This window comes from Theropithecus gelada, chromosome 6 (assembly GCF_003255815.1).
Source record: "Theropithecus gelada isolate Dixy chromosome 6, Tgel_1.0, whole genome shotgun sequence".
NCBI lineage: Eukaryota > Metazoa > Chordata > Mammalia > Primates > Cercopithecidae > Theropithecus > Theropithecus gelada.
In genome coordinates this window covers 130731754-130745633 of record NC_037673.1, presented here as the reverse complement: position 1 = coordinate 130745633, position 13880 = coordinate 130731754, and the positions used below count along the sequence as shown (strand labels likewise).

Genomic DNA, 13880 nt, shown 5'->3' with positions numbered 1-13880 from the left:
GCTTTAGCAAAATAAACGTCTGAGAAAGCTTCACCAGAAGTACCTTCTCCACCATGACCATGCTCCAGCTCATTCCTCTCATCAAACAAGGGCATTTTTTTTTTTTTTTTTTTTTGAGACGGAGTCTCGCTCTGTCGCCCAGGCTGGAGTGCAGTGGCCAGATCTCAGCTCACTGCAAGCTCCACCTCCCGGGTTCATGCCATTCTCCTGCCTCAGCCTCCCGAGTAGCTGGGACTACAGGCGCCCGCCACCTCGCCCGGCTAGTTTTTTGTATTTTTTTTAGTAGAGACGGGGTTTCACCATGTTAGCCAGGATGGTCTCGATCTCCTGACCTCGTGATCCGCCCGTCTCGGCCTCCCAAAGTGCTGGGATTACAGGCTTGAGCCACCGCGCCTGGCCCCCAAGGGCAATTTTATAAACATTTTGGTGGGAAATTATTAGGCATCTACCTTAAAGTCCTGATTTAGTTCCTCCTGATTCTTTTTTTTTCTCCTAATCTTAAAAAATCTATAAAGGGCACCCATTTTTCTTCAGTTAATAATGTAAAAAGGACTACATTGATGAGGTTAAATTCCCAAGACACTCAGTTCTTTAGGGACATACTAAATGGCTGGTATCACTGCTTACAAAAATATCTTGAACCTTATGGATCTCACACTGAGAACAAAGTTTATATTTTTATTTTTTCTTAGGGTATCATTATTATTATTATTAATTTTTTTTTATGAGACAGGGTCTCACTCTGTTGCCCAGACTGGAGTGCAGTGGTGCGATCTCACCTCACTGCAACCTCTACCTCCCAGGCTCAAGCAATTCTCCTGCCTTAGCCTCCCAAATAGCTGGGATTACAGGCACATGCTATCATGCCCGGCTAATGAGAATGAAGCTTATATTTTAATTTTTATCTTTTAATTCCATTATCATGAACTTTTTGAAGTCCTGTCATATAATTGCTTTTTAAAATTAACAGAAGAAAAGAGAAAAGTATGCATTTATATTGCCTTTTATAATTACATAATTACCTTTACCAGTGCTCTTTGTTTTTTCATGTGAATTTTTTATTTTTTTGAGACAGGATCTCACTCTGTCACCCAGGCTAGAGTACAGTGGGGTGATTGTGACTCACTGCAGCCTCAACCTTCTGGGCTCAATCAATCCTCCTGCTTCAGCCTCCCAAATAGCTGGGACTATAGGCATGTGCCACCACACCCAGCTAATTTATTTTTTTGTAGAGACAAAGTCTCACTATATTGCCTAGGCTGGTCTCAAACTCCTGGCCTCAAGCAGTCTTCCCACCTCAGCCCTCAACTGTGCTGGGATTGCAGGTATGAGAAACTGTACCTGGCCTTCCTGTGGATTTGAATTACCATCTGGGGTCACTTGCTTTCAGTCTTAAGAACTTCCTTCAGTATTTCTTGTGAAGTGGATTGGTTAGCAACAGATTCTCTCAGTTTTTGTTCATTTTGGAAAGTCTTACTTTCACCTTCATTTTTGAAAGATATCTTTACTAGATATAGGCGTTTTTGTTGAGAGGTCTTTTTTGAGCACTTTGAATTGTACCACTATCTACTGGTCTCAATTGTTTCTATTGAAAAGTCTGTTGTTAATCTTACCAAAGTTCTCTTGTAAGTGATGATTTGTTTTTCTCATGCTGCTTTCAAGATTTTTGTCTTGTATGATGTGTGTGTTTGTGGATCTCTTTGTGCTTTTTGTTCTTGGAGTTTGTTGAGCTTCCCGTATTTGTGGGTTATTGTTCTGCAATAATTGTGGGCAGTTTTCCTCCTTTTTTTTTTGAGATGTAGTCTCGCTCTGTCGCCCAGGCTGGAGTGCAGTGGCATGACCTCAGCTCACTGCAAGCTCCACCTCCCAGGTTCATGCCATTCTCCTGCCTCAGCCTCCCGAGTAGCTGGGACTATAGGCGCCCGCCACTACACCAGCTAATTTTTTTGTATTTTTAGTAGAGACGGGGTTTCACCGTGTTAGCCAGGATGGTCTCAATCTCCTGACCTCGTGATCCACCCATCTTGGCCTCCCAAAGTGCTGGGATTACAGGCGTGAGCCACCACACCTGGCCTCCTCCATTATTTTATAAAATATTTTTCTATTCTCTCCACTCATTTTTGTATTCCCAGTATACATATTTTGGTGTTTCACATTTCTCTAAGGCTCTGTTATTTTTTTCATTCCTTTTACTTTCTATCCTTCAGCTTACATAATTTCTATTGGTCTTGTCTTCAAGTTCATGAATTAATTTTTCTGCCTGTTTAAATCTACTGTTGATTTCCTCTAGTGAATTTTAAAATTTCAGTTATTGTACTTTTCAACTCCAGAGTTTCCACTTGGTTCTTCTTTATACATATATGTAATTTATATCTCTTGATTGATATTCTCTATTAATATTTGATGTGACACTGTCATTATACCTTTCTTTACTTCTTTAATCATGCTTTCCTTTAGTTCTGTGAACATATTCATGACTGTTATTTTGAAATACTTTTCTGCCAAATCCAACGTGTAGTTACTCTTATAGGCAGTTTGGGTTGCCTGCTTTTTTTCTGGTGTACGGGTCATATCTCATAGATTCCTTTGCATGCTGTATAATTTTTGTTGGAACTTGAACATTTTAGATAACATATTGTGGGAACTCTGGGTATGGAACCCCTCCTTCTGAGACTTGTTACTGTTTTTTGCTTGTTTGTATCATGGAGACTGGCTGAATTATTTTCATGGAGCCAATACTCCCAACCCCCCACCCCCACACACAGTATTAAACCTTTTTAGTTGCTCCTCAGGGAGGCATGGTTTTGGGTAGGCCCACAGTCACTCTGAGATGACAGTGGTATTGGTAGGGTTATCTTCCTTTCTTTCCCTGGCTACTCCTAGCTGTTAAACTCCACTCACTGATAGCTTATTGCTCTATTATTTTAAACATTGCCCTGGGACTTAAATAGCTCTACAAACTGTTCCAATCAAATTGTGGGTCCTTTGAAGGAGTAGTTTCTGTGCTCAATATTTAATATTTGTCCTGACCCCAGGAAAGCATCTGTGTTATTCCATGGTTCTTTCCCACAAGCTAGCTGGCCTATACTCTAGACTGTAGCTTCATTAAATTGATGAATCTCCACCCAGTTGTCTTTTACCACATTCAGTACTATTGTTGAGAACACCTTTCAGTTGGAACTTCTCTATACTCTGTTGCAAATGATGTCAGTTCCTTTGAAAGAGATTAGGAGCCATCTAATTTATGGCTTGCTTCTTCCCCCAGGCAAAATCTCTGAGCCCAGTTTCTGGATCTGGGTTGAATTCATGGTAATTTTCTCTCTAAGTTAATATTGCTGCTCTTAAGAGCTGGCTACTTAGTGAGATATGGAGAGCAGCAACCTGAGGTCCCTTCAGCTTGCTTTTCCTGGCATGAAACCTCTGCCTTATGAGTGGAGCAAGTGCAATTTGGGCCCCAGTATTCTCTGCACTGCATTCAAGGTAGAACCATTGTTCCATGAACAGGGGCTGGTTGGAGGAGTGTCTCCCTCCTCTTGACACTAATCACCCAGAACTTAGCCTCAGCAACAGGCAGCTGGGAGAATGATGAGAAATGGTGAAGTTCCACTTCTCCTGGGAAGAAAGCTCTTCAACTGGGAGCTGAAGGAAGAGGGAGCCCTAGAGTGGTGTCTTTGCCTCACCAGGCAGAGAGTGGGGAAGGAAAAAGTTGTCTTGGTTCAAGTACACAGACTCATCTTTCTTATACTGAAGTGCATAGTTTCTAGGGGATAAATAAATCTTCATTTTATGCTTAGCCTCAGGACTACAAGGACTATGTATATATATACATATCCTTTAAGTATTTGTATTTAAAAAAATAATTCTGAGACAGGAGAATCGCTTGAACCCAGGAGGCGGAGGTTGCAGTGAGCTGAGGCTGCGCCATTGCACTCCAGCCTGGGCAACAAGAATGAAACTCCATCTTAAAGAAAAAAAAATACTAGTTTCAATGATAAACTAGTAAGAGAGTAGGTCAGCTGATCTCTTCACTCTGTCATGCTAGAAGTTCATATCCCTGTTTGTTTGTTTTTTTAATCCTCCCTTACCCCTGCATGTTAAACCTAAGCTTTTTTGGATCTACTTTTCTTGATCAAGGCTTGAGTCTAATATCTTTACTTTCCTTAGTAGGTTAATTTTGTTTTCGTTTTTTCTACTGGACAGCTCTTTTTCTGCAAGATGTTGTAGTTGAAGTGAAGGGGAGAAGTTTTCTCTACAGCTAACTAGGACTTGCTCATATTTCAGAAAATCCCTTTAAGATTACTGCTGCAATGATAATTAACTAGACATGGTCTGTCTTCTATTGCTCTTTGAAAGGCCTGCCTAGATAATGCTTTAAATTTCTGCAGATAATGGCTTAGCTTACTAAACTGTACTGTGAAATTTCAGGTCAAGCTGGGGAAAAGCGAACTGCTTTGTGTAGGAATGTTTTTAGTGTCTCTTTTAGTAGTGGAGGAGGTGCATAGAAATTGCATTCTGTGGAGAGAGTACTTAAAAATAATTAACTTTGGCTGGGCGCGGTGGCTCACGCCTGTAATCCCAGCACTTTGGGAGGCCGAGGCGGGCGGATCATGAGGTCAGGAGATCGAGACCAACCTGGCTAACACGGTGAAACCCTGTCTCTACTAAAAATACAAAAAAATAGCCGGGCATGGTGGCGGGTGCCTGTAGTCCCAGCTACTTGGGAGGCTGAGGCAGGAGAAGGGCAGTAAGCCGAGATCACACCACTGCACTCCAGCCTGGGTAACAGAGCGAGACTCCATCTCAAAAAAAAAAAAAAAAAAAAAATTAAAAATAGTAATAATAATAAGTAACTTAAAGCTTGAGAGTTAAAACTTGTTTTTTTTAAAATATGAAAGCTCATACTTTTATTAGTCATCAGAAAGATGCAAACTTATATCACAAGGTGGTACCAGAATGTTTAAATTGAAAAAAAGACAGTAAATACCAATGTAAGTGGAGCATTTAGAACTCACATACACTGGTGGGGAAACGTAAACTTGTACAATCACTCTCGAAACCTGTTATTAAATAACAATTAAATTAAAACTTAACAATTAAAACTTGTGAAATAAGCAAGTTTATAAGTTACTATTATATCATCCATGGTTATAATGTAGATCTGAAAAACTGTATGTATTATAATTAATTCCTTTATTTCTTAGGTCATTATCTAGCAGTGTACACACATACATACGCATACTTCTCCATCTTCTTCTTTTTGAACAGAAATAGGAGCATACTATATACATAGTATAGAATCTTGGTTTCCCTCCCCACTCTTCTTTATTTACTTATGAGATAATGTCTCATTCTGTCTCACAGGCTGGAGTACAGTGGCATACTCATGGCTCACTGCAGCCTTGGTTTCCCAGGCTCAAGTGATCCTCCTGCGTCAGCCTCCCAAGTTGCTGGAACCACAGACATGAGCCACCAAGTCCTGCCACTTTTTATTTGTTTATATTCAGAGGCTTTAATTTTTAGACCAATTTTAGGTTCCAGAAGAATTGAACAGGAAGTGTAGTTTCCTTATGTCCCCTCCACCCTACTCTACACATTTCTCTATTACTAACATCTTGTATTAGTGTGGTACATTTGTTACAATTATGTACCAATATTGATTATTAACTAAATTCCATAGAGTTTACTCTGTGTTGTATTTCCTGGGTTTTGATAAATGTATAATGTCATGTATCCATCATTATAGTATCATACAGAATAATTGTATGGTCCTAAAAATCTTCTGTGCTTCATTTTCATTCTTCCCTCCTTCTCCCAAAACTCCTGGCAGCCATTGATCTTTTTACTGTTACTGTACTTTAGGCTTTTCCAGAATATCATATAGTTGGAATCACATAGTATGTAGCTTTTTCAGACTGGCTTCTTTGACCTAGCAATATATATTTAAGGTTCCTCCTTTTTTTTTTTTGGTGTCTTGACAGCTCACTTCTCTTTTATTGCTAAATAATATTCCATAGGCCAGGCGTGGTGGCTTATGCTTGTAATCCCAGCACTTTGGGAGGCCAAGGCAGGCAGATCACAAAGTCAGGAGATCGAGACCATCCTGGCTAACATGGTGAAACCCTGTCTCTACTAAAAAATACAAAAAAATTAGCTGGGCATGGTGCGGGTGCCTGTAGTCCCAGCTACTTGGGAGGCTGAGGCAGGAGAATGGCATGAGGCGGGAGGCGGAGCTTGCAGTGAGCCGAGATCGCGGCACTGCCCTCCAGCCTGGGTGACAGAGTGAGACTCCGTCTCAAAAATAATAATAATAATAATAATAATAATAATATTCCATTATATGTATGTACCACAGTTTGTTTATCCACTCACCTATTGAAGGACATCTTTATTGCTTCCATGTGTTGGCAATTGTGAAGCAAGCTGTTATAAGCATTCATGTCCAGGTTTTTGTGTGGAGAGAAGTGTTCTACTCATTTGGGTAAATCCCAAGGAAAGCAATTGCTGGGTCATATGGTAAGACTATGTTTAGCTTTGTAAGAAGCTGTCAAATTGTCCTCCAAAGTGACTGTATAATTTTGTGTTTCAACCAGCAGTGAATGAGAGTACCTGTTGTTTGCCATCCTCACCTGCATTTGATGTTGTCAGTATTTTGGATTTTAGGCATTCGTGTGTAGTGGTATCTCATTATTGTTTTAATTTGCAATTATCTGATGACATATGATATTGGGCATCTGTTAATATGCCTCTTTGCCATCTGTGTATCTTCTTTGGTGAATTGTGTATTTGTTTATTTTGCCCATTTTTTAATTGGGTTATTTTCTTATTGTTGAATTTTAAGAGTTTTATGTATTTTGGATACAAGTTCATTATTATTTTGCAAATATTTTCTCCCAGTTTGTGGCTTGCTTTTCATTTGCTTAACGGTATTTCTCATGGAGCAGAAATTTTTAGTTTTAACGAAGTTCTACCTATCAATTTTTTCTTTTGTGAATTATACTTTTGGTGGTGTATCTAAAAACTCATTACCTAAGGTCATGTAGATTTTTTCCTATGTGATCGTCTAGAGGTTTTACAGTTTTGCATTTTATATTTAGGTCTATCATCCATCTTGAGGTAATTTTTGTGAAAGGGGTTTGATCTGTGTCTAGATTTAGTTTTTTGTATGTTCCAGCACTATTTGTTGAAAACACTATCTTTTTTTAAAAAATTTAATTGCCTCTGTTCCTTTGTCAAAAATCAGTTGATCATATTTGTGCAAGTCTATTTCTAGGTTCTTTATTCTGTTCCCTTGATCTATTTATCTATTCTTTCACCAATACCATACTATCTTGCTTATTGTTTAAAACATCTTGAAGTCAAGTAGTTTTGATCTTTATTCTTTTTCAAATTGTGTTGGCTATTCTGGGTCTATTGCCTCTCTATATAAACTTTCCAATCAATTGTCAATATCTACAAAACTATTTCCTAGGATTTTTTTTAAATTCACAGATTAAATTGTATGTATATATTGTGTACAGCATGATGCTTTGAGGTATAAATACGTTGTAAAATGACTAAATTTGGCTAATTTACGTATGTGTGTTACCTCACATAATTATCAATTTTTAATTTACTGGAATTTTGATAGGGATTGTATTGACTCATTACATAAAGCTTGGAAGAACTGACATCTTGACAATATTAAGTCTTCTATCGATGAACATGGAGTATCTCTCCATTTATTTAGATCTTTGATTTCTTTTATGAATTTGCTTTTTTCATTTGACAATTTATCTTGGACATCATTCCATTTCAGCACATATAGATAGATCTGCCTCATCAATTTCTTTTTTTTTTTTTTTGAGACAGAGTTTTGCTCTTGTTGTCCAGGCTAGAGTGCAATGGCGCAATCTCGGCTCACCACAACCTCCGCCTCCCAGGTTCAAGTGATTTTCCTGCCTCAGCCTCCCGAGTAGCTGGTATTACAGGCATGTGCCACCACGCCTGGCTAATTTTGTATTTTTAGTAGAGACAGGGTTTCTCCATGTTGGTCAGGCTTGTCTCAAACTCCTGACCTTGTGATCTGCCTGCCTCGGCCTCCCAAAGTGCTGGGATTACAGGTGTGAGCCACCGTGCCCGGCCAGACCTCATCATTTTTAACAGATGAATAATATTTTATTGTGGGTTGGTACAAAAATTTTCTTAGCCATTCCCTTATAGGTGGATGTTTAGGTTGTTTGCAATCTTTTTCTTCCACGAACAGTGCCGCAGTGAAATTCTCATGTAATTTATATTTGTGCACACATGTGAGTATATCTTAGGATAAATTCCTAGGAATAAAATTGTACAATCAAAAGCATATACAATTTCAATTTTGGTGGCTTTTGCCAATTTTTCCTCCAAAGAAGTCATATAAGTTTACACTCCCAGAACAGTACTTGGGACTATTTCTTTCTGATAGCCTCACCAATATAGCAGTTACCAATTCTTATAAAGTTGGTATATGATCTACAATAAAAACTTACAAATGGGCCGGGAACGGTGGCTCATGCCTGTAATCCCAGCACTTTGGGAGGCTGAGGTGGGTGGATCACGAGGTCAGGAGTTCAAGACCAGCCTGGCCAACATGGTGAAACCCCGTGTCTACTAAAAATACAAAAATTAGCCGGGCATGGTGGCATGTGCCTGTAGTCCTAGCTACTTAGGAGGTTGAGGCAGGAGAATTGCTTGAACCTGGGAGGCAGAGTTTGCAGTGAGCTGAGATTACGGCGCTGCACTCCAGCCTGGGTGACAGAGCAAGACTGTCTCGAAAAAAACAAAACAAAACTTACAAATGATACCACTTGTTTCTTTAGCCTTCTTTAAACATATTTTTAAGAATATATTTATATATTTCTACATGAAAAAGTGATTTGTTTTTCCCTGATCTGTTTCAGACCTGTGGATATCTGGGCTTTGGGCTGTATGATCATTGAGATGGCCACTGGAAATCCCTATCTTCCTAGTAGCTCTGATTTGGATTTACTCCATAAAATTGTTTTGAAAGTGGGTAGGTATTACTGAAATAGCATGAGTTACATGTCTAAAATAAATATTGCCAGATCAATTCTGCTTGATTTTCAAATTTAGCTATTCTGTGTAAGAACAGGGAAGCATATTGTTTTGATAGATGACAGCAGATGGGTTCCTTGGGCTGATAAAGAAGGCAGAAAATTCTCTGTTTTTGCAAATAATATTTTCTTTGCTAGGATATAAATAGCTAAGCCATGTGTTGATTGTTGATGCTAAGAAGAATAGTACAATAGGAATGTACTTTAATTTGTCTAAAAGTTGTTTTTAAATTAGGCTTTTTCAAATATTTGTACCTCTATATAAGGACTTCAAATAGTAGAGTTGAGTCAGATGCTTTTTTAAAGCACTGGGAAATAGAAAATTAATTATTTACTCAGAAACCACCCTTCTTTTTAAAGAAAACAATAATAGACAGCCAGATAGCTAAATAACTTATTCAAGAACATATTTGATGAAGGCTGGGCATGGTGGCTCATGCCTGTAATACCAGCACTTTGGGACGGCCAAGGCAGGCAGAGCACCTGAGATCAGGAGTTGGAGACCAACCTGACCAACATAGTGAAACCGCATCTCTACTAAAAATACAAAAAAAAAAAAAATTAGCCAGGTGTGGTAGCAAGCGCCTGTAATCCCAGTTACTCAGGAGGTTGAGGTATGAGAATCGCTTGAACCCAGGAGGCAGAGGTTGCAGTGAGCTGAGATCACGCCACTACACTCCAGCCTAGGCAACAGAATGAGACTTTGTCTCAGAAAAAAAAAAAAAAAGAATATATTTGATGAGAGTTTATTTGATGATCTGCTTTGGCCACCAAAACATTATGATGGTTAGCCTTGAATGTGCTATTTCAAGGTTTGTGGGTTTTTTTAATTTTAAATTTTAATTTTTTTGAGACAAGGTCTCACTTTGTCACCTGGGCTGGAGTGCAGTGGTGCAAGCATGGCTCACTGTAGCCTCCACTTCCTGGGCTCAGGTGATTCTCCCACCTCAGCCTCCCAAGTAGCTGGGGCTACAGGCATGTGCCATCATGCCCGGCTAATTTTTGCATTTTTAGTGCAGCCAGGGTTTTGCCATGTTGCCCGCCTTGACCTCCCAAAGTGCTGGGATTACAGGCGTGAGCCACCGTGCCTGGCTAAGATTTATTTTTTACTATTCCTGACTGAGAAGCTTGAGGAGCTCTTTGTGTGGTGGGGAAGGTATGCATAAATTTGTAATTACAGGATTATGAGGAAGATACTATGAACAATTCTAAAAACAGTGAAACCTGGATAATTATTGATTTAAGATATAGTTTAGAGCCTTAAGACACCTCACTTTTTTGTGTCTTTTAAGAAGTTCTGGTTAAGAGATTAATATCAGAAGGAACCTTAGATGGTGGGGTTTAATCCTATCATTTCACAGATGAGAAAACCAAGCACAAAAAGGAAGGGATTTACCCAAGGTCACAGAACTAGTTATAGCAAAACTGCTAGAACTTAGTTCCCTCCACTCATATTTATAGTTCTTTCCATTCTGCTACTACTCTAGCCTTGTTTCTTTTTTTGCAATATTTTGATTTCTACATACCTTTAATATTTTAGCTACTTTGAGTAAGGTTTCAATGTATTTTGCTGAGGAACACTTAATAGTAAAATCATTTGGATACCACATGGAAATGCATAAAAGTTGGAATGTGCATTTTCTGACAGCATTACATATTATGTCTTATAGTTTGGGAAAAGCAAGTAAACCTGGTGGTTTTATATCTTATGTTGCCTGTGGGCTATCAGCAGATAACTGAGGAAACCTCAATTTTTTATGACATGTTCAGATAGTTTTTATTCAACTTCAAAAAATTAAAAGACATAATTGATATTCTTCCTTATATGAGTTTTTAGTATCTAATGTAGATCACATAGCAATTTGATTATTTTGATTATAGACTAATTTCTCTGTTTTTAAAATATACATTTTTTTTCTCTTTTCAGGCAATTTGTCACCTCACTTGCAGAATATCTTTTCCAAGAGCCCCATTTTTGCTGGGGTAGTTCTTCCTCAAGTTCAACACCCCAAAAATGCAAGAAAAAAATATCCAAAGCTTAATGGATTGTTGGCAGATATAGTTCATGTATGTCTTTTTTTCCCCCGAGACAGAGTCTTGCTCTGTCACCCAGGCTGGAGTGCATTGGAGCAATGTCAGCTCACTGCAACCTCCGCCTCCCAGGTTCAAAAGATTCTCCTGCCTCAGCCTCCCAAGTTGTTGGGGTTACAGGCGCCTGCCACTGTGCCCGGCTAACTTTTGTATTTTTAGTAGAGATGGGGTTTCACCATGTTGGCCATGGTTGGCCAGGCTGATCTGGAACTCCTGAGCTTAGGTGATCTGCCCACCTCGGCCTCCCAAAATGCTGAGATTACAGGCGTGAGTCACCGCGCCCAGCCAGTTCATGTATGTTGAGAAATTAAGAATTTATATCTGAGAAATTTGCATAAATTATAATACAGTTTTAAATTATCACTTTAATGAAATTCCAAAAGGATTCCTAAAGTAATGTAATCTGTAGAAAGTTATGTCTTTAGTACAGAGAAATTAAAATTCATAGACTGTCAGAGCTGAACGCCCCCTAAGATAACTATGTTCATTATATTTAATTTATCTCTATTTTAATGATAATTAGGTATAAACTGGAGAAATGGGCCAGGCACGGTAGCTCACGGTGTAATCCCAACACTTTGGGAGGCCGAGGCCAGCAGATCACGAGGTCAGGAGATCGAGACCATACTGGCTAACATGGTGAAACCCCGTCTCTACTAAAAATACAAAATAATTAGCCAGGCATGGTGGCATACACCTGTAGTCCCAGCTACCCGGGAGGCTGAGGCAGGAGAATCACTTGAACCTTAGAGGCCAAGGTTGCAGTGAGCCAAGATCAGGCCACTGCACTCCAGCCTGGATGACAGAGAGAGACTCTGTCTCAAAAAAAAAAAAAACTGGAGAAATTCTAAGGACTTACTATGTTTATCACTACCTTTTAACATTTAGTTTAGCCCTGTTAGGGACATATTTTTTGTACTAAAATATCTACAGGACCTCAGCAGCTATAGTTTTAATGTCTGAAGATACACCAAGGCCAAAATCTGTCTTGAACTGGAGAAAATGAAAACATTATATAACTCCTTTTTATTATTTTAAAATTTAATTTTTTATTTATTATTTTTATTTTTGTTTTTGTTTTTTTTGAGATGGAGTTTTGCTCTTGTTGCCCAGGCTGGAGTGCAATGCTGCGATCTCGGCTTACCATACCCTCTGCCTCCCGGGTGTGGCATGAGGCATGCCTTGGCAACATAGTAAGACCCTATCTCTAATCAAAAGCGTAGGGTGTCATGGTACCCACTTGTAGTCCTAGCTATTTGGGAGGCTGAGGCAGGAGGATCCTTTGAACCCGGGAATTTGAGACTGCAGTAATTTATGCTTGCAGCACCGCACTCTAGCCTGGGTGACAGAGCAAGACCCTGTATAAAAAAAGAAAAAAAGAATCCTTAACCTGTGTGTCAACTAAAATATTTCTCTTATTGATTTGTGAAAAAAGCACATTAATCTTTTGTCATAAGTTTTGCAATACGTTTGCAAAACTTGCAATATGCTTTTTTTTTTTGAAACAACTAGAATCATCCAATGATTTGGAATGCTACATTTATCATAGACAAAAAGCTTATACATGTGTGAGTTTGTTTCTGTTACATTGATTTTTCTCTTTATTCTAGAAGTAGTACAACTTTGATTTATTATTGTAACTTTAAAATACACCTTGATATCTGATGTAGGGCACTTTTTTTTCCTAGATATAAATTTTCTAAACAATGTTATTGGGGTATAATTTATGAACAGTAAACTACACATACTTAAAATGTACAATTTGAAGAGTTTTGATACATGTATACACACATGAAACCACCACCACAGTCAAGATATCTAACACACACACACATACACACACACACACACACACACGATACCTAACATTTCCATCACTCTCCAAAATTTCATTGTGTCCTTTTACAGTTCATCTTTTCTTCCATTTCTGTCCCCAGATAACCACTGATTTGCTTTCTCTTCCCATAGATTAGTTTGAATTTCCTAGAATCTTATATAAATAGAATCGTACAGTAGGCACTCTTTCATGTCTTGCTTCTTCCACTCAGCATAATGGTTTAGAGATTCATTCATGTTTTTGTATGTATCAGCAATTTGTTCCTCTTTTGCAGAGTAGTAGTTCATTATATGACTATACTACATTTTAAAAAATCCCTTCACTGTTGTTGGACATTTCGGTTATTTCCCATTTTTCGCTATTACAAATAAAGTTGCCATGAGAACATTCATGTTCGTCTTTGTGTGGAACACACAGTGTATTTTCATTCCTCCAGCAGAAATATCTAAGAACAGAATGGCTGGGTCATGGGTAGGCATATGTTTAATTTTTTAAGAAACTGCCAATCTGTTTCCCCAAGTGTCATATTTTACACTTTCCAAAGTAGGGCATATATTTAAATTTACTGAATTATATTTGCAGAAGGACTGCCTCTAATTGTCTGCCTCTATGATTTGGTCAGACCTTTTAGCATTTTTCATATTAAGTTTTAGTGATAGATTACCATTATGTTCTAAAATGAGCACATATTTTTAACTATTTTTGTTTGTTTGTTTTGTTTTGATTTTGAGATGGAGCTTTGCTCTTGTTGTCCAGTCTGGAGTGCAATGGCACGATCTCGGCTCACCACAACCTCCTGCCTCCTAGGTTCAAGTGATTTTCCCGCCTTAGCCTCCCGAGTAGCTGGGATTACAGGCATGTGC

At 38.6% G+C, this 13880-nt stretch overlaps 1 protein-coding gene across 1 annotated transcript in view; it reads left to right on the top strand.

The window, feature by feature from the left end:
- Positions 1-13880, top strand: part of CDKL3 (cyclin dependent kinase like 3) — a 66843-nt gene that overhangs the window by 34441 nt on the left and 18522 nt on the right. The window contains 2 exon segments of the mRNA XM_025387828.1: positions 8916-9028; positions 11017-11156. Of these exon segments, the coding sequence (XP_025243613.1) occupies positions 8916-9028; positions 11017-11156 (253 nt within the window).